This window comes from Rhinatrema bivittatum, chromosome 3 (assembly GCF_901001135.1).
Source record: "Rhinatrema bivittatum chromosome 3, aRhiBiv1.1, whole genome shotgun sequence".
In the NCBI taxonomy this organism is placed as follows: Eukaryota; Metazoa; Chordata; class Amphibia; order Gymnophiona; family Rhinatrematidae; genus Rhinatrema; species Rhinatrema bivittatum.
In genome coordinates, this window is record NC_042617.1 from 262,198,617 (window position 1) to 262,221,427 (window position 22,811).

At 45.3% G+C, this 22,811-nt stretch overlaps 1 protein-coding gene across 4 annotated transcripts in view; it reads right to left on the minus strand.

Moving 5' to 3' along the window:
• The window catches only part of PTPRK (protein tyrosine phosphatase receptor type K), a 1,381,492-nt gene that overhangs the window by 276,606 nt on the left and 1,082,075 nt on the right, over positions 1 to 22,811 (minus strand). For all 4 annotated transcript variants that reach the window (XM_029594541.1, XM_029594542.1, XM_029594544.1 and 1 more), the window contains exon 13: positions 12,235 to 12,271. In XM_029594541.1, coding sequence (XP_029450401.1) covers positions 12,235 to 12,271 — 37 coding nt within the window. The remainder of the gene's footprint in view (positions 1 to 12,234; positions 12,272 to 22,811) is intronic.

Genomic DNA, 22,811 nt, shown 5'->3' on the forward strand with positions numbered 1-22,811 from the left:
TCAAATGCTGGTGTCTGAACTCAACTAGGTCCAGACAGGTAGGTAAGCAGAACAATGCCACCAGGCTGAAGTAATACTCACGCCATAAAAGCTCCTACCACAATTCCACTGAAGCTCAGGGAGCAGGCATATTAGTAAGAATCTTAGAAATAAATTTACTCACTCATGTAAGACCAAAATAAGAAAAGGACAGATGGGAAACTGGAGATAGATCACAAATTTGAACTGAGTAGATTCTTGAATATTAGAATGTGGATATGCCATGCTTTAATATTTGTAGACTGATCTTTGGACAGCGGTTTTTGGGACTTGCAAGTCTTCTTCATTTGATAAAGTAGTTTGGCTGCTTTGTTAGCCCACTTGCATGCACAGAAATACAGCTCATTTCCGTCAGCGCTACTTACTTTATTTTTTTTTTCTGCTCCTTTTGCATTTCTAGCTCAGTTGGAAGCAGGGCTGGACCCTGGTGCTCTGAGTCTTCATTTGCAACTCCCCTGAGATTCCCACTCTCTAATTTATTTCCCTTCCCAAATTGTGTTTAGTCCAGCCATTGCAGTGACAGTCTTGGGCCCAGGGGCACAAACTGCTCAAGATGCTAGTAGTTTGGCTCTATATCAAATTTTACTAAACATTAAGCATTCCTTTCAGAATCCTGCAATAATGCACCCTAAATTTGGCCACTAGGTGTCATCCTTAAGCAATGACCCAGGAGTCCCTCACACCCCAAGGGGCTGTGAACGCTGCTCTCCACAACATCCTCAGCCCCCACTGATCCCAGGAGCAGAAGACCCAACCTGGGGGGCCTTCTGCATGTCCATGTACCACCCTTACCATCCACCAGGCTGGCCTATTTTATTTTCAAATTAAGTTTTTGGGGAAGAAAGTAAGCAGGGTGTTTTCATTTAAAGCAAAACTGAAGGGTATGCAAAGATTCAAATAAAAGCCTGCTTTAAATGTTCCATACAAATAAGAAGAGGGAGTACCAGTGCTGTGCAGGTGATTTATATGTAGGAAGGTGATTAAACAAATTAGTAAAATAAACCAAGTATCCCATTCGCACCCTGCACATTTCCTGCCCTCTGAAGTCATATTTTGCAGCAAGAGAACAGTTCTTTGGTGATACTGGAAAACAGAAGAGTAAGGAAATACCTATAGTACCTGAACATAATCCACTCTGAAGTGCCTGAAAGATGGAATCTAAACCAAAATATTTTTATTTTTGGTTGGATTAAGAGTTTCCTGATCATTTAGAGCCAGCCTTCATTGGTGGCTATAATACCATGAGGCTTTATTGGATATTGGAAAGATGTAGGATATGTTCAGAACTATGTTTTTTAAGAGTATATTAGGATTTTAGATGTTTTTACTCACTGAAGGAGAATCTGGGGTGATGTAGAACATGATATTTTAGGTATATTAGTAATTTTATGTAAGAGAGGGAGAGTTTTTAAGTTTAAAGTTTTATTTTGAATGTTAATTTTACTATATATGATGTTTTAATTTTACTAGTTGTGAACAGTTTCGATGGCTTTTGAGCGACGGTATATAAAAACTATTAAATAAAAAATAAATAAATCTACTCAGGGGTTTTATTTTATTTAAAAAATAATTCTATACTGCCACTCAAGGAAACATTGCAGCAGTTTCCAAATATAGAATCACATAAATAAAATATAAAACACAATATACAATATCTCAGACTTAGAATCCTTGTCTGGCTACTGTCCAATATCCCTTGTTCAAGCTATCAACAAAAGTTGCTTTTCTCTGGGATACCTTAGAGGAATTTTTTTTTTTTTTTTAACACTCACTTTCAAATTCCTGCTGGAACAATGTCTTTAGAAATTTTTTTTTTTTTAATTGTCTTGATCTGTACCCTCCCCCCCGCGCGCGACGGCCTCTGACATGCCACGCAGGCTGCCCTTCCAGCTCTCCTGCCTGCTCTTGCGGGGAGTCCGACCTCCCGCCCGATCCCTGAGGCAGGGTGAAGGCGACTTTTCTGAGGGCTGGGGAGTTCCTTGTTCCTGCTCGGGCCGCCCTGTGCCATGCGAGGGGCAGCGGCTGGACCCGGCGCCTCTTGCGCATAAGGAGGCTGTCTAGAGGGAGACATCCGTGTTCGCTGGTCGGCGCAGGGTGTGTGGCCTCGCATGCGGTAGGCAACGGGGCAGGCTGGCCCCAAAATAAATAAAAGGGGCATGGGGCAGACCGGAGGAATTTTGCTGGCCACGTGGGTTGGCTCAGGTGAATGCGGCTCGATTTTGGCCCGTGATTGTGTGCAGGGTGGAAGTTTGGTATAGCCTCTTGGGTTTGTTGGCGTGGCCAGACCGAGGGATGGCAGTAGCTGTGGGGAGATGGGGGCTGGGTCGAGGGAGGACTCCGGCGGCGGGGGCCTCCGTTGAGTGACTTGGGAGTGAGCGAGCGTGCATGCCTGCCCCTGGTGCTGCCCCCTCTAAGCTGTGCAGACTCCCTCGAATGTCGGAGGTGCCTCAGGTCACATTGCATTGGGGCAGGGTATGTACCTGGAGCCGATGGAGCATCTGCGATGCAAGTTCGAGGTAGGAGGTTCGCACAGCCAGAGGCATTCATTATGGCCCTGATGGGCAGATGGATAAGGCCCCTGGGCAGCCTGCTTTGGCGGCAGATCGCATGCGAGACCAAGGAATGCTCATGCACCCCTCTCCCACCCGAGTGGTGGTGGCGTGTGGGCACCTGTGCTAGGGTGCCTATGCAGGCACGTTTCTTTCTCTTGGGGCATCTGTGGGAATTCTTCCCCCCCCTTCCTCGCCATGTTGGGCCCTCAGGGGTTGCAGTTTAGCTTAGGTGGTACACTTGGGCGTCTGGTAGGGATGAGCTTGCAGGTTTCAGTGGGCAGGCTTATGGTGCGTGCTGCCCACTACTGCCTGCTTCTTGCAAGGCACAGGTTGGCATCGAAGGTGCCTCTCCCGCAGCGCAGCATGTGCATGAGGACATAAAGGGGGTCCCATTGCAGTGGAACTGGGGAGCGAGGCTGCGTGGCCTTCTGGGGGATGCTGCGTGCTTTCTCCAAGAGATGGGGCTGGGGGGGGGGGGGGGGGCAGCACCGGCTTGCCCAGTGGGGGGTGGGGGGGGGGGGGGGAGGCAGCAGAGAGGTGGGGAGTTTCTCCCTCCATGAGAGAGCTCAGAATCTGCAAGACCATGTGTCCTAAAACATCAGTGGACTGGTCAGCTAGTTCGTTTTCACTATCTTGCCCTCATCTGCCCCATGGCCCCAATACTGGCAGCTCTCAGGCTCCTATTTTCCCCATGCCTTTTGTACCGGCACTCTATATAGGTTACCCTATGCTTATGTTATAGGACTAACTGCTGTTCCATACAGGTTATCCCCATGCCTCCCATGGGAGGTTAGTATTGCTGCCACTCTGTGCAGGCTACCCCATACTTCTGTTAAGGGTGCTATTGGCTGCTCCATGCTGGTTACCCCCAGGCACCCTGTTAGGGGTACTTACAGTTGTGCCATACAAGTCACCCCGTACCTGGCATTGGAGATAGCACGCTACCACTCTGTGCAGGTTTCCTTCCATGCCTTATGTTAAGGGCAGTAATAGCTGTTTTAGTGCTAGTTACCCCCAGACCTTCCAGTAAAGGTAGCAGCACGGAAAACACTGTAAGCCAGTAAGACCCAAGGCAACACAGTGCTAAACATCCCAGCTACCAATTCTTATTTTCAGACTTCTAGCACACGCTAAATGCGGATTACCCCCCATGTTATTTGTAAGAGTAGTAATTGCCGATCTGGGCAGGTTACCCCATGCCTCTGTTAAGAGTAGTAGATGCTGCTCCATGCTGGTTGCCCCAATGCCTTCATGTAATGATGATCAAAATTCCAGTTTCTGGATCTATCATCAATTTACTATCTAAGGACCACAGGTAAGGTCGGTAACTGCTGCTCTGTGCCGTTACCCTCAAAGAAACGTTTATTAAAGGTAGTAGAATAGCGAAGGAATAAGCAGTTAGAATCATTGGTTACAGTGTACCATACAGTCAAACTCCTCGCATCGGCATGCAGGCAATTTAAAAATCTCACTTATTTCTCTTCTTATTTTATTGCTCCGACGGACTGGCTACGATCTGATGATATGGGCAGCCAGGGCACTATTCTGTCCGCATACATTGGCGCTAAGCTCGGCACCCTTCCTTTTCTGTCTTGAGTCCCATCAAGTGATTTTAGCCCCTGTCACATACCCAGTCTCGGATCAGGGATAATGAGCAGTGAGCATGGGACATGACTCACACCAAGGCCACGTTTAAGAGTGCAGGCTGCTGGGTTTGTGGAACCCTTGTACTGACCCAGTAGGTCAAATCTTATATTCTTTGATGATCTCATTTGATCTAGCCTTTGTTTTAGACTGACATTTTTAGAATGCAGACGTACATTTAATGGTATTGCTATGTATCTTCTGCCCTGCTGAACTGTTGGATAATAATGGCAGTCTGGAATCTTTCTATCTTTTGCCTTTGTATTCCAGCTGTCAAAGTCAATTTAGCCGAAGGCCCATCATTAAATATCTTTCATGGTGACTTTTCATGAAGTAGGCATAGTATGGTTGCATTTGCTTGTTTTTAGGGTTTTCTAGCCACCGTGGATAGTAGAGATGGCCGAGTGGGACAACAGGGTCAATCCAGTTGGCCCCGTAATTTCTTATGGTAGTAACAGCCACTTCATCCAGTTTACGCCCATGCCATGATGAAGGGTATTAACTGACGCCTCATGCAGATTACGTATTGCCTTATGTAAAAGGTAATAGGAATTGCATTCAAACCCAAGCTTCTGAGAGACACAAAGGATTATGATTAACAACATCTTCAGGGTGAGCAGCCTTTTGAAGCAGACTAGGAGGCCTTAGCATTCTTCAGTTAAGAACATTGCTTGGCTACAACCTTGCAGGTTATCATGTTAGGGGTAGTATGTGCACTCAGTTGTTGGCAGCCCCTTTTTCTACAAGACAATGTCCTTGTTAATAGTCCTTTGATCCTTATGATATTAGGTGTGCAAACATAACATGATGTGCTTGGCAATGCTTCTTAATTCAGGCCCCCACAGGCGGAACCAGAGTTTACAAGAGATGTGCAATAAAACGTTATTACAGCAGGCACAGCATCAGGCAGCTGTGGCTTAGCCGCTGTGGACAAGACATTTGGGCCATATCACTAGAACTGCTCAGTACCCCAAATCTCTTATAACACCCAGACACCTTTCTCTGTTTCGGCATTCTCTTGGTAGTAGGCTCTTATAGCATTGCTTTTGAGAGAGCTCATGGCAGTTTCTGGGCGAGGAGCAAGAGACGGCTGAGGGGGGATATGATAGAGGCTTTAAGATCATGAGAGGTGTGAATCGGTTATTTACACTTTTGAATAATAGGACTAAGGGGCATTCCATGAAGTTAGCAAGTAGCACATTTAAGACTAATCAGAGAAAATTCTTTCACTCAACGCACAATAAAGCTCTGGAATTTGTTGCCAGAGGATGTTGTTAGTGCAGTTAGTGTAGCTGGGTTCAAAAAAGGTTTGGATAAGTTCTTGGAGGAGAAGTCCATTAACGGCTATTAATCAAGTTTATATTGGGGTAGATTTTTAAAAAGTGCGCCTTCGCGTACTTTTGTTGGCACACCAGGCGCAAACAAAAGTACGCTGGATTTTAGTAGATACGCTAAAATCCAGGATCGGCGCGTGCAAGGCTGCCGATTTTGTGCAGCCGGCGCGCGCCAAGCCGCGGAGCCTGCCTCCATTCCCTCCAAGGCCGCTCCGAAATCGGAGCGGCCTCGGAGGGAACTCGCTTTCGCCCTCCCCTCACCTTCCCCTCCCTTCCTCTATCTAACCCACCCCCCCGGCCCTATCTAAACCCCCCCCCTACCTTTGTCGGGGGATTTACGCCTCCCGGAGAAGTAAATCCCCGCGCGCCAGCGGGTCGCTAGCGTGCCGAGACGCGACCTGGGGGCGGTTCCGGAGGGCGCGGCCACGCCCCTGGACCGCCTGGGCCGAAACCACGCCCCCGGGCCCGCCCCCGAAACGCCACATCCTGCCCCCAAAACGCTGGATCGGCCCCGCCCCCGACACGCCCCCCCTCGAAAAACCCCGGGACTTACCCGAGTCCCGGGGCTCTGCGCGTGCCAGCAGGCCTATGGAAAATAGGCGCGCAAGGCCCTGCTCGCGTAAATCCGCTCGGATTTACGCGAGCAGGGCTCTTAAAATCCGCCCCTTAGGGAATAGCCACTGCTATTAATTGCATCAGTAGCATGGGATCTTCTTGATGTTTGGGTAATTGCCATGTTCTTGTGGCCTGGTTTGGCCTCTGTAGGAAACAGGATGCTAGGATTGATGGACTCTTGGTCTGACCCAGCATGGCAATTTCTTATGTTCTTACACATCTAATCGATCAATATGGATGGTCTTGCTTATTAACATAAACTTAGCCCATTTTCCTATACTATCTCATTTAGTTTTAACGTTCCCTAAATTCGCTTTCCCGTGCATGCATATCTTTGGTCTTGATCCCATGCTGCTTGACTTCCATTTCATGGAGAGGCCATGGAATGCATCCATGACTCAATAAACAGAGGGCCACCACTGGCTTCCAGTGATTGATTCGGCAGGTAATTCCAACGAATCTCGTAGGATGGGGAGTCAGGTTAGGCTTCAAGCAAAGATTCAATTCCCTTGACATTAGCGTGGGGGCCCCCCCTTCAGGAATTCGAGGCCATAGCCAGAGGTATAGCAGATAATATTGCCACTTTGGTAAGTTAATGCAGAATTATAAATGATCAGTCATCTTCTTGGTTGGGTTAGTCGGACATTTGTAGACAGATACCTTACTCAATGTCCCGACGATGATCTGAGTAGCTTAGTATAAGGGATACTCACTACCCTTGATGCCTTCTATGCTCCAGCATGTGTATGTCAGCATTTTCAAAGTCCGGAACGTATCAACACATTCTTATAAGGTGAATTTGGGACGGTCCATAGTAATAGTTGCCCTTGCCCAGCATGCCAACTGATCAAAGTTAATTTCTGAATTACTGCAAGCGAATGAAAGGCAATTTATATGTGCCTATAATCTAATCTCTAGCTTATGCACAATAGTGTTTAAAGAACCATGGGTAAGTAACTCTGAAATATTATAGGCTGGTAAACACCCAGTGTTCATGGACTCATTTACTAAACTTACTGGCTATAAATTCTATGGTTGGGTCTACCGGCTCTGGCAACCTCACACTATACAATAGTTTACATCTCTTACGGCAAGGTCTCCAGGTCAAACACTAGCCAATTTAGCGTTATGCATCTATGTACTAGAAATGAGCTTAGTGGACCCCTGGCAGTAGAGATAATTATCATAGACTGGTAAAAATTTGCAGTAGGGATGATTATCACATAGGCTGGGAAAAATATGCAGTATCTTCTTGGGGATTTTAGGAGGGTGCTATCTATGAAGCAGTATGCATTGCAGGTAAGATATGAAGCAGGAACATCAGGAGTTGTTAAAGTTCTAGGTGGTATCAGTGAGTTTGTAAGATATAGTGTGGGCGTCAATATGCAGTCTCCTCCTATGGATTGGTGCTGTCCTTGGGAAGTCACTGCAGGTTCGATACTTCACAGGAGTATTACAAATTAGGAGCCACTTCAGGTAAGATACTGCACAAAAGCACCATGAGTGGTTAGAGCTCGACATCTATCAGTAAGTGTAAAATATTGCGTGGGTGACAACATGCAGTGTCCTCCCCTGGGTGGAGGGATGGTGCTCCCTCTGGTGTATTATGCATTTCAAGTAAATTACTGAAGAAGAGCATTATGTGCTACAGAAACTCTAGGAAGCATCAGGGGTTGTAGGATATGGCCGCAACTGGGTTGGTGGGGGGGGGGGGGGGAGGGGGGGGCCGCACGGCAGTGAGGAATCACTGCCATGGGCCTGTGGCAGGGATGACCATGACCTGGAGTGCATGGCATGTGCAATTCTTGAAAGCTGGCTAGTAGAGAATACCAAGTAGTGGAGTATTCCTTCTTCTAAATTACATCTGTGGGTGACAGTGAGATGAATTGTCTGTCAAGTCTTTGGCTTCAATGGCCGGGATTTGGCCTGCGCATCACTCAAAATTATGTTGGTGTGCTTAAAGAGTGACACCGGCTCTTTTACACTCCTGAGAACTTTGTCAGGAATCAGGATTGATTGCAGGATAATCAGAGGGGCAAGGCTTTGATGGCCCTGTGTCCCAACGGTTCTACATTTGCTGCTGTGTAATACTATTCAGCATTTAGCAAATTGAAATTCAGCAGATGAGGCCGTAGTCACCCCTGGGGTAATGAGAATACTTTAGTAATTGATGCTTTGTAAATAGAATGAATGATACTGATTTGTTTGTAATATAATAGTTGTACTCTATGACCTATGCTGCGGCCATATCCATCCAATAAAGGTATTTCTTCGTTTAAATAATGAACTAACAGTGATTTCTTACAAATATGACAAACTGAGACAAGGGGGGGGGGGGTGTCAATTATTGATAGGTGACAGGAGGTGGTTGCACCTGAATGGGTTGAGGAATTTGGGAGTCCCAGAAACAAGGTATTACCATAATCCAGGCTCAACAATAACAAGGCTTGTAAAACAAATCTAAAATCAGAAGGCTCTAAAAATGTTTTAAGTTGCCTCAACATCCAGAGGTTGTAGTACTCGAGTGGATCAAATTCTTGATATGTGCGGACACAGTAAAATGGGAATCCGAAAGAATCCAGAGATCTCTTGCTGTACTGATAGAGCCGACCTCCAAGCCATCTACTCCTTGATTCCATTTTCCTCAAAAGCCTGCAACCTTAGAGTATTGTTTGATTCGGATTTATCTATGACTCATCACATTTCTGCTGCTGTTAAAAACTCCATTTATAAACTTCATCTCTTACAAAACTTACAACCTATCCTATAATGATTTCCGGTTAGTTCTTCAATCTTTGTTTTTTTTCTGGCTTTGACTACTGTAATGACCTACTTCTTGGTCTTCCTACTTGTTTTCTCCACCATTTATTTATTTATTTAAATTAATTTATATACCGGAGGTTCCTGTATAATATACATATCACCCCGGTTCACAAAGAACAGTAACTATCGCTACAAATAGCGGTTTACATAGAACAGAATAAAAGAAGTTTTACATTGAACAAAAACAAAGTAATAAGTTTTACATTGAAGTCAGCATGTGTAAATTTCTGATTAACAAAGGAAGAAAAAAATAGATCTGAATAACTCGTTGTGGGCTTGAAAAGACTTTGAACAATTAGTTCAAAATGCAGCTGCTTGTATTCTCTCAGGGGAAAAAAAAAAAAAAAGATTACATTTCTCCGGTTCTTTTCTTTTCTCTCTCCACTGGTTACCCATTAATTTTCACATACAATACAAAATTCTTTGCTTAATCCATAATCTAATTCATAACCCCACAGATGTCTGGCAATGTATTCTTCTTCGACTTTATCAGCCATCTCAACAACTACGATCCTCTAATAAAATGTCTATTCGATGTACCAACAGCTCGGCTGGCAAGACCAGACATTACCACATGTCGAGTCTTTTCCGTTGCAGGCCCTTTATTGTTGAATTCTCTCCCTGATCGCCTTAGATCCCTGCCTACTTCTAAAGATTTCAAGCAACAGCTAAAACCCCATCTATTTTCCCTTGCATATATAAATAACTCTCCCCTTACTCTTCTTCCTTATGTATAATTCTAATTGTTTTTGTTTTACTTTGTAATATTTTAATTATGTATCTTTCTTTGTAAACCACTTAGGTCTACCCAAATTAAATAAGCGGCATATAAAAAGTGTTAAATAAGTAAATAAATAAATAAATAAATAGTGGGTCCAAGCTCAATTTTCACATTCTCTGGTACCTCCTTAGTTCTAGATGGAAAGAGAATTTCGGATTTCCCTAGATAGCATTCAAATACATTTTTAAATAATCTACTGTGGAATTTAGGGAACTTTTACTAGGTATAAAAAATTGTATGCCATCTGCACAAATAAAAAAAATTTGATGTTCAATCCCACAAGCAATTTACACAATGGAATTAAATAAATATTAAAAAGTGTCGCTGACAATGTGGAGCCCTGAGGGACTCTAGCACGAATATCGTACCAAATAGATGAAATATTCCCAGCCTGCATTTGCTGTACTCTATCACTCAAGAAAGAAGTAAGCCATTTCAACGGCTGAGAGCCAACTTCCAGCTCTTTGAGCCAGAGGATCAAGATCTGATGGTCAACTGTATCAAAAATGGCAGAGATGTCCAGTAAAACTAGAAGTCTAGGCCCCCATCAAAACATCTGCTTATCCATTTTTCTCCCCACCCCCCATCTAGTTCAGCTATTGCATTGACAAGTCTTTGGCTAGGGGCCATAGACCACCGCTCCCAACATAATTTGGTATGCATTCCTCTTGGCCATTAAATGTCATTGCATAATAATCGAGCTTCCCTCCCCCTGACTCCAAAGCATTGCCAGATCCGGCCAGCTCAAGGAGCTACATGCACCATTTCCACTGAGCAAACTTGTACCCCCAATTAAGTCTGTTCCAACTTGGCACGTCTGTATACGTAATGACCCTTAATTATACATGCAAATGAATGTGAAGCAGCAATAGAATGGCTTATTAAGATTTATGTGCATATTCATTTAGGTTGTTCTTGTTTACTTTGGTGCAGTTTATCAAACAACCTCACTCTCTTCTTTGCAACTGACAGTACCAAGTAGCTAGGAAATTAATTTTTAAAAATACGGTAGAGGAGGACATTAATGTACTGGACTTCAAGGCCTTACTTGAGGATGACATTTCTTTTCCCCTTTGAAGGGCCACCACATGATTAATGCTTCATATGAAATTAATGTGAATTGGTTTGGGTAGCTATGTATGATGTGAAACTCGCCCCTGCATCTCTCCCCCCCCATCCAGACAAAAAACTGTGAGCCCTTTTTTTCAGTATCCCCCCCACCCAGACCCAATCATGACAGGTGCAGTTCACTTCATCCCCTCCCTAAGCCTGATTTTTGTTCCATTCCCATCCCCCCCCCCTCTTAAATTGGCTCCTATGAAAGGAAACTCTTTACCAAACTGTTGCTCAAGAAAGAAGCTATTTATTGAATGTACACAGCCACAACATAAGTCAATCAACATGTAAGGATTCAATCACTAGACATACAAATATATACTATCTGACTTCCCAAAATACCCACAAGATGACCATGCCCTCATCTGCTGCATTTCAATTCATGAATGCTCAGCAAGCATCATGACAAGCACTCAATTAAGCATATTGCTGCTGCAGGGTGGATCTAAAAGATGACCCCCATATACACATTTCTCAGTCTGGGATATAGGGACGTCAAAAGCCTTGCCCCTCACATTGTCCTGCAATTTGGATCGTTGATTACCAGGTAAACATAGTCTGCCATGCGATGATGTTCTGGTTCGTAAAACAACATGATGAGTGGGTGGTGGGTAGACAGTCCTGGCCATCAAAAGCTGAAGACTGACAGACAAGTCATCTCAGCTCTCCCACACTCACGTAACTCAGACATAGGAAGGACAGTTACTTTGGCATTCCTTGTCCAACCACTTTATAAATCAATGTTTTTGGACATGGTTAACCTCGCAACTGCCTTTGGCAGCAAAGATCAGCTCCTAAAACTTAAACCTTCAGCAATTCCTCTACAAGCCACCCAAAATTCATACAGGCCAGCAATTCACTGATTAGCATCCTTGAAAAAGAAAATAAATGGATGTGCAGTTCTTGTATCTGTATAAGGAATCCCAGATAGCTTTCACTAAGGGTGCTCGCTTTCTACTCTTGAGCTAGTGCTGCTCTTTTTTTTATTTTTTTATAACAAATTCTTCAGCTCTTTGCAAGGACAGGACCCCCATTAAGCACAAAATAGCAGAAATGAGCTTTTAGCATTTTACCTAAAACCTGCTGGCTTCTGCAACAGCATAAACAGCAGTATTCTTCTGGCTGAGTCCCAGTACAGAGGAAGCAGCTCCCCCTCTACATGTTAAGACAACCAAGTGAGTCAAAGTACTTTACAGGCTGCATGATTAGGCTCTAGTACAAATACTCTTAATATAAATACCATATTTAATTAAGTGTTGAGGTAGGCAGCAAAGTCTGTTTCTGTAAAATGGGAAGGGAGGGGGTAGTGGTGGTGAAAAACACCTCTTACCTTTAGTAGCGATTCGTACACACTGCGTTTTAGTTTCCTGTTAAAAAAGGGGGAAAAAAAAGAAAATGCAGTTAATTTGTGTTTTAGCATCTGTCTCTTTATGAGCAGTATTCAACTTTTCCCAAGATCAATCTGAGGTTACAAAGCTAGGTAATGCAGATGGGCTAGGGCTAGAGAAAGTATTGTTTAAAATAGGAAAGAATGAATAAAGAAGGATTTATAATATCAACACCATACAGCATGGGTTACAACCTCCATGTAGAATGCAAGCAGAAAAGTGCTGCAAGATATTTGGGTTTCTGCTTCAGCAGAACCGAGGAGGAACAGTAGATTTTACTTGGAAGAATACCTGTCAGAGCATTCTACACAATGTTAGGTTCCATATTAGGTGCTACTACCCAAGAAAGAGATCTAGGCGTCATAGTTGATAACACATTGAAATCGTCGGTTCAGTGTGCTGCGGCAGTCAAAAAAGCAAACAGAATGTTGGGAATTATTAGAAAGGGAATGGTGAATAAAACAGAAAATGTCATAATGCCTCTGTATCGCTCCATGGTGAGACCGCACCTTGAATATTGTGTACAATTCTGGTCGCCGCATCTCAAAAAAGATATAATTGCGATGGAGAAGGTACAGAGAAGGGCTACCAAAATGATAAAGGGAATGGAACAGCTCCCCTATGAGGAAAGACTAAAGAGGTTAGGACTTTTCAGTTTGGAGAAGAGACGGCTGAGGGGGGATATGATAGAGGTGTTTAAAATCATGAGAGGTCTAGAACGGGTAGATGTGAATCGGTTTTTTATTCTTTCGGATAATAGAAAGACTAGGGGGCACTCCATGAAATTAGCATGTGGCACATTTAAAACTAATCGGAGAAAGTTCTTTTTCACTCAAAGCACAATTAAACTCTGGAATTTGTTGCCAGAGGATGTGGTTAGTGCAGTTAGTATAGCTATGTTTAAAAAAGAATTGGATAAGTTCTTGGACGAGAAGTCCATTACCTGCTATTAATTAAGTTGACTTATATAACCACCACCGCTATTATTAGCAACGGTAACATGGACTAGACTTAGTTTTTGGGTACTTGCCAGGTTCTTATGGCCTGGATTGGCCACTGTTGGAAGCAGGATGCTGGGCTTGATGGACCCTTGGTCTGACCCAGTATGGCATATTCTTATGTTCTTATCCACCCAATGATGTTCCCATTAAGATTTTCTGCACCTAGACCCGGAAACTGTGTAACAGATATGGGCTCCACATTTCAAGGAGGATTTATCTACATGCACTATGATTTTGTGTTTAAGAAACGTATATGCAAGCAGCGTGGGGGGTGGATGATCCAGCAACCCAAAATCATCCGGAAAAAAAAAAATGAGGAAAGAAAAAAAAAAACAGTGCTACTCTATTATTACCATTTTACAAGTTGGACACAGTCAGAAACAGAGAACTAAACTGACTTGGGTGGGGGTGGGCAGACACTCTTCTTCCTCCAATAATTTGTTTTTCTTTATTGCGTTTTGTAAAACATTTTAGTTCTTCCAGAAAACAGTCAATTCCAAGGAACTCCTGAATTTAAGTGGAGAAAGACCGTGCAGCTCAGAGCGGCAAGTTCCCTCCATACGCCTCCCACACTGAGCTACAAACAAAGCTCTCTAGGCTTTAATAAAACACATGAAGATGCAGTTTTGATAAGGAATTAATCTATGAATTTGGAAGGTTCAAAGAAAGAAAATAAGAGGAAATACTTTGCAGAGAGAGCAGATGATTCCTTGAATAGCATACCAAGCAGTGTAGTGGAGGCCAGCAACATTTATGAGAATTTAACCATGCTTGGGATAGATATAGAAGATAGTGGTAAGAATAGGGTTGAGAGGTTGGGTAAAAAGCATGGAAAATGAAGGGGAGGGGTGGGACTGAGGCTGGGTTTGGCATAAGTCTGCAAACTTGTATGCTTATCTACCCAGAATGTTAAAAGACCAAGGAGGAAAGGCAACCAAAATGACTTGCAGAAAAAAGGGTGATATCCTGAAGGTGGCCAAGTCTGAACAGCTGATTGTTAGGATAACTCTTAAGCTTGAACAGTATATATGGGAAGATTCGGTCTGACTGGGTGGACCAATTAATAAAGTCAAGTTACCAGAGGAAAAAAAACAGGTATGTTCCCCATCCATATAGCTCAGGTGCTCAGTTTCATAAAATACCAGTTGAGCAAGTACCCTTGCATGATAAACCAGCAATTTGAAAGCATAGTCTATCACTTCATTTCTGTACAATTCAAATAAAACTGGATAAGTTAAACACAGATGCGTATGCATAAGGGCGTGAGCTAAATGGCAGCTTCTTCCAAGAGCCTTGATTTACTTATGATTAGATTTAGAGGCACACCTATGAATGCATACAAAATACCTTTTATTTATTTGTGCCACCAAAATGTAATCTAGGTGAGGCTGATCTATCAGTCCAGCTGCATATCGTATCCCCAAACACCTGGGGCAAGGACTGTTTAACCAGCATGCAGAGGATCTTACTCACGGCAGTAATTATCTGAAGTCAAATTCATAAATTGGATTTTAAACATCTTGAGATTACTGTTCTGAACACAGCTTCATGCCATCTTGCCACCTTTCCCCCATACTGTCTTCCTTCTTTGCAAAGAGAAAATCATTTCATAGGTCTCAGCATAGAGCTTGGAATGGTACATACTTCTGCCCCATTTTCAGCCCCTCTGCTGCACCTAATTTCCTGTTGTGTTTGTTTTTTTTTTCTATCAGATGCACAGTCAGCAGCAGCATTATACAACCACTGTACTCAGAAATGGGGATATGGAATTGCTTACCTGTTACAGGTATTCTCCTAGGACAGCAGGATGTTAGTTTTCACACATGGGCAACATCATCAGATGGAGCCTGGCACATTGAGCATGCCCAGCATGCCATTATCCATGCATCCACGTGGGGACCCTCTCCAGTCTTGTAACATAGAATTACAAAAAGATAAAATAAACATAAGAGAAACCCAACTCCACGGGGTGGCGGGTGAGTTTCGTGAGGACTACCACATCCTGCTGTCCTGGGAGAACACCTGTAACAGGTAAGCAACTCTGCTTTCTCCTAGGAAAAACAGGATGGTAGTCCTCACAAATGGATGAATCCCTAGCTACAGGCAGTCCCCGAAGACAAAATGACCAACAGACACCTAACCACATGCCAAGAGGCTCAACAACACTGATGCAGATGATAACACAAGGAGACAGCCTGAACACAAACAAGGCTGGATTCTACAGCTGAAAGAGATTCTGGAGGACAGACTGGCCGAAGCTGCTATCGTGTTGGCCATCCCTGTCCAAACAGTAGTGTGCAGCAAAAGCATGGAGAGAAATCCATGTTGCAGCCTTGCAGGTTTCAGTCACGGGGAACGCTCTCAAGTGGGCCACTAAAGCTGCCATGGCTCTGACAGAGTGAGCCTTGACATGGCCCCCAAGCAGCAGTCCAGATTGTGCATAGCAGAAAAAAATGCAATCCGACAGAAAGTTAGACAGGGTCTGCTTGGCAACCACAACTTCTAAATCTATTCTTGTCAAAAGAGATGAAGAGTGGGTAGACTGCCTGTGGCCTGCTTTCCACTCCAGGCAGAAGGCCAAGGCTCTTTTGCAATCCAAAGTGTGCAGATACCATTTGCCCTGGTGCGAATGAGGCTTGGACTGGTTAAGATGGAAGTCAGTCACCACCTTAGGAAGGAATTTAGGATGTATACCCAGAACCACCCTGTCATGAAAGAACTTCGTGAACGGTGGATACGTCACCAAAGCCTGAAGCTCACGGATTCTGCTCACTGATGCAATTGCAACAAAAAACATGATCTTCCAGGTCAGGTACTTCAGATCACAGGTGCGCAGGCGATCGAAAGGATCCATCATGAGCCGAGCCACCACCACACATTGAGGTCCCAGGACATAGCAGAAGGCCACAGGGGAGGCTTCAACTGAAGCAGACCTCACATAAAACGCCCCACTATGGGTTGCATAGAGATGGGGGAACCACCCACATCCTGGTGGTAGGCACCGATGGCATTCAGGTGTACTCTGAGTTGGTCTTCAAGCCAGCATCCAAAAGGTGTAATAGGTAATCAAACAGTTTTGGTGTGGAGCAGGAGAACAGATCTAAACCATGATGCTCACACAATACGGAAAACCTCCTCCACTTCAGGCCATAAGACTTTCTGGTGGAAGGTTTCCTGGAAGCCACCAGGACCAGAGACACATTGTCCGACAGATCAAGAGGCTGCAGAATTAGCCTCTTAAAATCCAGGCCATCAGAGACAATGCCCTGAGGTTGGAATGGTGCAGCCTGCCCTGATCCTGTGAGACGAGGTCAGGGGAAGTCCCCAGACAGATCAGTTCTCAGAGAGATCATGCAGGAGCGGAAACCAGGTCTGCCTCGATCAATGAGGGGGGCTATAAGGATCATGGTCCACATCCTGTCAGAGCTGCAGGAGAGTCTTCATAACCAGAGGGTACGCATACAGAAAGCCCCTGCCCCAGTGACGTGTCCGAGGGTGATTTGCCATCTCCCATGTATAGGGAACAGAATTGTTTCATCTTGCTGTTGCAGGGGGAGGTGAGGAGATCCACAGAGGTGAAAGGTCCAATCTGCTACTTCCTGATTCATGGACCAGAAGACTAGACTCAGCCAGTCCGCCATCACATTCTCCGTCTTGGCAAGATACATGGCTCATAGCAGTATGCCCTGGGGCCGAGCCCATGACCAGATCTGAACTGCCTCCTGGCAGAGGAGGAACGGCCTCGTACCTCTCTGCTTGTTGATATACCACATTGCCACTTGGTTGTCGTTCTGGATCAGGACCACTTTGTTGGATAGGTGATCCCTGAACGCATAAAGCACATACTGGATCGCTCGAAGCTCCAAGAAGTTGATCTGGCACTGAGCTTCCTAAGCAGACCACAGACCCTGTGTGTGGAGCTCCTCCACATGGGCGCCACAACCTAGGATGGATGCATCCATGGTAAGCACAACTTGGGTAGGGGGAGACTGAAATGGAACCCCCATTCCAAATTGGGCAGGCTTTCCCACCAAGACAAGGAGGTCCGGAGACCCAGAGTAACACGAATGTGTATGTGGAGGTCCTGGGTGGCCTGCTGCCATTGGGATCGCAACATCCATTGAGCTCTGAGCATATGTAAGTGAGCCAAGGGAGTAACATGGACAGACAGCCATGTGATGCAGAAGTCGGCGCATGTGGTGGGCAGAGACCTGCCGGCTCCAGTGAACCACTCCCTCAAGGGCCACCAGTGTGAAGGCCTGATTGCAAGGAAGATAGGCTCTGGCCTAAGCCATGACCAGCCGGGCACCGATAAAGCTCAAGTGAGGCGGAGTACGATGGGACTTCAGGTAGTTGATGACAAACCCCAGTGACTCCAACACCCCAATGGTCACGTGCAGGGACCGAAGCACTCCCTCTTAGGTAGCACTCTTGACCAGCTAATCGTCCAAATAAGGGGAACACCTGCACACCTAGACGGCAGAGATGTGCACCCACTCCTGCCAGACACTTGGAGAAGACACGTGGGGCCGAGGCTGAATGGCAACACCCTGTACTCGAAATGCCTCTTGCCCATGACAAACCAAAGATACTTCCTGTGCTCAGGGAAGATCTCGATGTGGGCATATGAGTCTTTCAGACCGAGGGAGCAAAGCCAGTCTCCTCTTTGCAGGATGGGCATCAGGGTGCCGAGAGACCATTTTGAACTTTTCTCTTAGAAAATTGTTTAAGGCTCTCAGGTCCAAAATAGGATGGAGTCCCCCTGTTCTCTTTGAAATCAGGAAATAGTGAGAGTAGAACCCCCCCACCCCTTGCTGCCGCAGGGGGTTTTGACTGCTCTGGCCGTTACGAGGGTGGAGAGCTCCATCAAGAGTATTTCCTGATGTGAGAACAGACTCCAAGAGGGGCACACAGGAGAGTCCAAGGGGACACCCAGGAAGTTCAACAGATACCCTCAAGGACCCACCGGTCTGAGATGACACTGGGCCAGTGGTCGACAAAGAACCATAGCTGGCCTCCGACTGGAGGGGCTGGCATCGAGAGTATGATTGATTAGCTTATGCCCCCTGCAGCGGGGCTTGCCTGGGGGCTAGCTGAGGCCTGGGGATCCACTACTGTCTAGGGCAGCCCCTAGAGCCCATGCACTGAGCGCGGGTGTGAGGCAGGAGGATAATACTTCCTCTGATGATAAAAAGATCTCTTTAGGCCCTGCCATGAGGATGTCCTGACAGAGGATGGCAAGTCTGATGTACTGACAGAGAGATGCTGAAGGGTCTCATGGTGATCCTTCATCTGAGCCACAGCATCCCTCACCTTACCACCAAAGAGGTTCTTGCCAGTACATGGCAGGTCTGCGAGTTTCTCTTGGACCTCCGGCCAGAGATCAGAGGCTCAGAGCCAGGCCATCCTGTGGGCACTAATGCTGCTGCTGCCACCCTAGCTGTGGTTTCAAACACGTCGTAGGTGGAGCACATTTCATGTTTAACACATTCCAGGCCCCGTTGGATGACTGCCAAAGCAGTATCCTACTGCTGTTGGGGCAAGCGCTCAGAGAATTCCTGGACTTGTTTGCAGAGGTTCTTAGAGTATTGAGTCATGGCAGCTGAAAACACCTTCCTACCCAGTGCATCCAGCGTCCTGTGCTCCCGACCTTGAAGGGCAGAGGCATGGGTGCAGGAACGCTTGGCCTTTTTAAGGGCAGACTCCACTACAACTGACTAATGAGGGAGTTGATGCATCTCAAATCCCAAGGCATGCTGCACTAAATAAATAGCAACAGCCTTTCGATTCAACGGATGCACGGAGATGAGATCTTCCCAAATCCTAAGGTGTAACTCCTTGAAGATCTAATGTACAGAACAGCCACCACCTCCTTCGGGGCATTTAAAAACTGGAGAACTTTCAGCATCTTATGCCTGGCATCCTCTTCCATCAGAAGCTTAAACAGAATAGTTTCTGCCATGGCTAAGACAAACCCTGCAAAGGTCAGGTCATCGGGCAGAGACTAACGCCACTCCTCCGGAAGAGACAGGTCAAAGGGAAAATCCCCCGAGTCATCAGCAAAGACTCGGAAGTATCATCCCCCACAGGTCACTAAGATCACCTAAAGACACCAGTAGAGGGCCTCTGCCCAAGCCCCATGGCATGGATACTGAGGGACCAGAGATTGGACCGGGCAACGCCAGCCGCAGCATTAAGGGCATCGACGGGGCTGCGGGCTTTGGTGGCCCTTCCTCCTTGGAAGGAGTTTACAGTGGGGATCGCACCAGACAGAGGAGGCAACAGTGGCTGCTGGGTATCAAAGGACCCCTGGGCACCAGCAGTGGCTGCATAGGGAGGACACCAAGAAGGACATTGACGCACTCCAGCAGTGGTGCCAACATCGAGGGTGCAAGCTCCAGCACCAATGGAAGTACCGGTGGGGCCGGCAGCTTGATGCCCTGCAGGGCTCGGACAACTGTAGGTTGTACCCTGTGCTCTAACTCCTTCTGGAAGTCCATTGAAGAAAGGATGGATGGAGGATGGGGAGGCATCAACAGATCTCCCTCGGAGCTCCAAGGGGGATCAGTGTCCAGCACCGGTATCAGTGGGGAACACCTGAGATTCCCAGGTTTGATGGAGGGCGATGCCTCCTCTCCGCGGTGTCACTTTGGGGGCATCACAGCAGATGCCAGTGCTGACCCGAGCCCGGTGGAGATGTTTTCTGGCCTTCCCATGGTGCTCGGCCCAGTCTTTCCCCGGCGCCGAGGAATGAGGAGACGATCCCAACGTCTTGGAGTGTGAAGACACTGATGATGACCGATCTCTGGCACCCCTCTCCATTGAGGGTCCCAGTGGAGGGGTGGACAGTGAAAGTTCAGTGTCTGTTCTCCTTGGCCTCTTGCCATTGATGCCCCCAACGCCAGTGTCTATGATTCTGACTTCTTAGAACCGAAGAGCTTCTTCATTTTATCCAGGCAGGTGCACTGGCCTTTGGGAGTCATCTAGTCACTTAAATGACACCCCTGAATGTCATGCGATGCCTTCAGGAAGAAGATACACACATTGTGTGGATCTGTGAGGGACCTAGTCCGAGGGCACTGGGGGCATCGACGAAAACAAAATGCCATCACCAAAAAGCCTGGCGAGCAGTCGATGACCACAGGTACCTAGGGAAACACCACCAGGAGTCGACCACACAGAAGGAGAAAAACTTACCGTGCCGCCCAACTAAGCTGGGGGAATGGAGAGGGACCCAGCGCAAAAAGTTGACGAATCAACTGATAAAAGCTTTCTACACAGAAAAAGAGCACGAGCTCCATAACCTCGAGACAACAGCGACATGGAAAAAGACTGGAGAGAGACTCCATGTGGATGTGTGGATAGTGGCATGCTGGGCATGCTCAGTGTGCCAGTCAAAGTTTCTAGAAACAGTGTCAGAACAGAGAAGCAGTTCTGCTCAGCACTTGGAGCGCGAAGCATGAAAACAGCCATCATATATACATATGCTTATTTTTTAAATTTAAAAATTTAAAATCTTTTTTGTGTTAACTGAAAGCACTGAGAAAACTTCTATAATGTTTTATCAGCCTATTTAGAAAGATTGCTCTCACCTCACCCCCTCCGGCAACAGAGTAAGTTCTTAAAATACATGGGTGAGTGGGGTGGGAGACAAATGTAGTACAAGATCAGGGCTGTTGAATATTTAGGGTGCAGTAACATGTCACTGTAAGCAGCCAGTTAGACTAGACAAGATGCACAACTAATTAGACATCCATGACAAGGTGCTTAATCATTCAATTACCTGAAGTGTACACAGACACACAATTCACAAAACATATTCCAAATAACAGACATTGCTGAATTGGCAGGCTTCAAAATATTAGATTACAACATTCGGTAAAAGCTGCACAAATTACCCCCAAATTCTTTTTTACACTAAAGACTAGCAAAGCAGCTTATGTGCTGACATTGTCAAGCTCTCATATAGCATTGCCTAACAAAGGTTAAAAAAAAAAAAAAAAAAAACCGTCTCCGGAATGGGTACCTCCCCAACATCCTCTTCAGTAAACTCTGAAGCAAAGAAATAGTTTAATCTTTCCATGATGGCCTTATGTTCCCTAAGTGCCCCTTTAACCCCTCAATCATCTAACGGTCCAACCGACTCCCTCGCAGGCTTTCTGCTTTGGATATATTTTAAAACTGTTTTATTGTGAGTTCTTGCCTCTATGGCCAATTTCTTTTCAAATTCTCTCTTAGCCTGTCTTATCAATGTTTTACATCTAACTTGCCAATGCTTATGCTTAACCCCGTTTTCTTCTAATGGATCCTTCTTCCAATTTTTGAATGAAGAACTTTTGGTTAAAATAGCCTATTTCACCTCACCTTTTAGCCATGCTGGCAATTGTTTGACCTTCCTTCCACCTTTCTTAATGCGAGGAATACATATGGACTGTGCTTCTAGGATGGCATTTTTTTTTAAAACAATGTCCATGCCTGTGGCACACTTTTTACCTTTTTAGCTGCACCTTTCAATTTTTTTGTTTAACTATTCTCTCATTTTATCAAAATTTCCTTTTTGAAAGTTTAGTGCTACAGCCGTGGAGTTACTGTCCCCCTTCCATTCATTAATTCAAATTTGATCATATTATGATCAGTATTGCCAACTGGCCCCACCATCATTACCTCTCTCACCAAATCCTGCATTCCACTGAGAATTAGACCTAAATTGCTCCCTCTCTTGTTGGTTCCTGAACCAATTGCTCTATAAAGCTGTCATTTATTCCATCCAAGAACTTTATCTCTCTAGCATGTCCCGATGTTACATTTACCCAGTCAGTACTGGGGTAATTGAAATCTCCCATTATTACTGCACTACCAATTTAGTTAGCTTCCCTTATTTCTCTTAGCATTTCATTGTCCATCTCACCGTCTTGGCCAGGTGGATGGTAGAACACTCCTATCACTATAGTCTTCCCCAATACACAAGAGATTTCTACGCATAAAGATTCAATTATGCATTTAGTCTCATGAAGGATGTTTATCCTGTTGGACTCTATGCCATCCCAGACAAAAAGCGCCACCCCGCCTCCCAGATGCCCCTCTCTGTCATTGCCATATAATTTGTATCTTGGTATTGCACTATCCCATTGGTTTTCTTTTTTCCACCATGCTCTGAGATGCCAATTAAGTCTGTCATCATTCACTGCTATACATTCTAATTCTCCCATCTTACTTCTTAGACTTCTGCATTAGCATACAAATATTTCAAAGTGTGTTTTTTGTTTGTATTTACATTCTGCTTTTCAGTTGACATAGATAAATTGGAATCTTTTAGCTCAGGTGAATCTTTAATTATAGGACTACTTTTCTTATTCTTGGAACTCTCAGTTGGGATGCCCTAACTCTAATGTTTCATTAGTATCCTTCAAAAATACCTCCCTCCGAACCTGTCGGCTTTCCCCTTTGATTTAGTTTAAAAGCTGCTCTATATCTCCTTTTTAATGTTAGCACCAGCAGCTTGGTTCCACCCTAAGGTG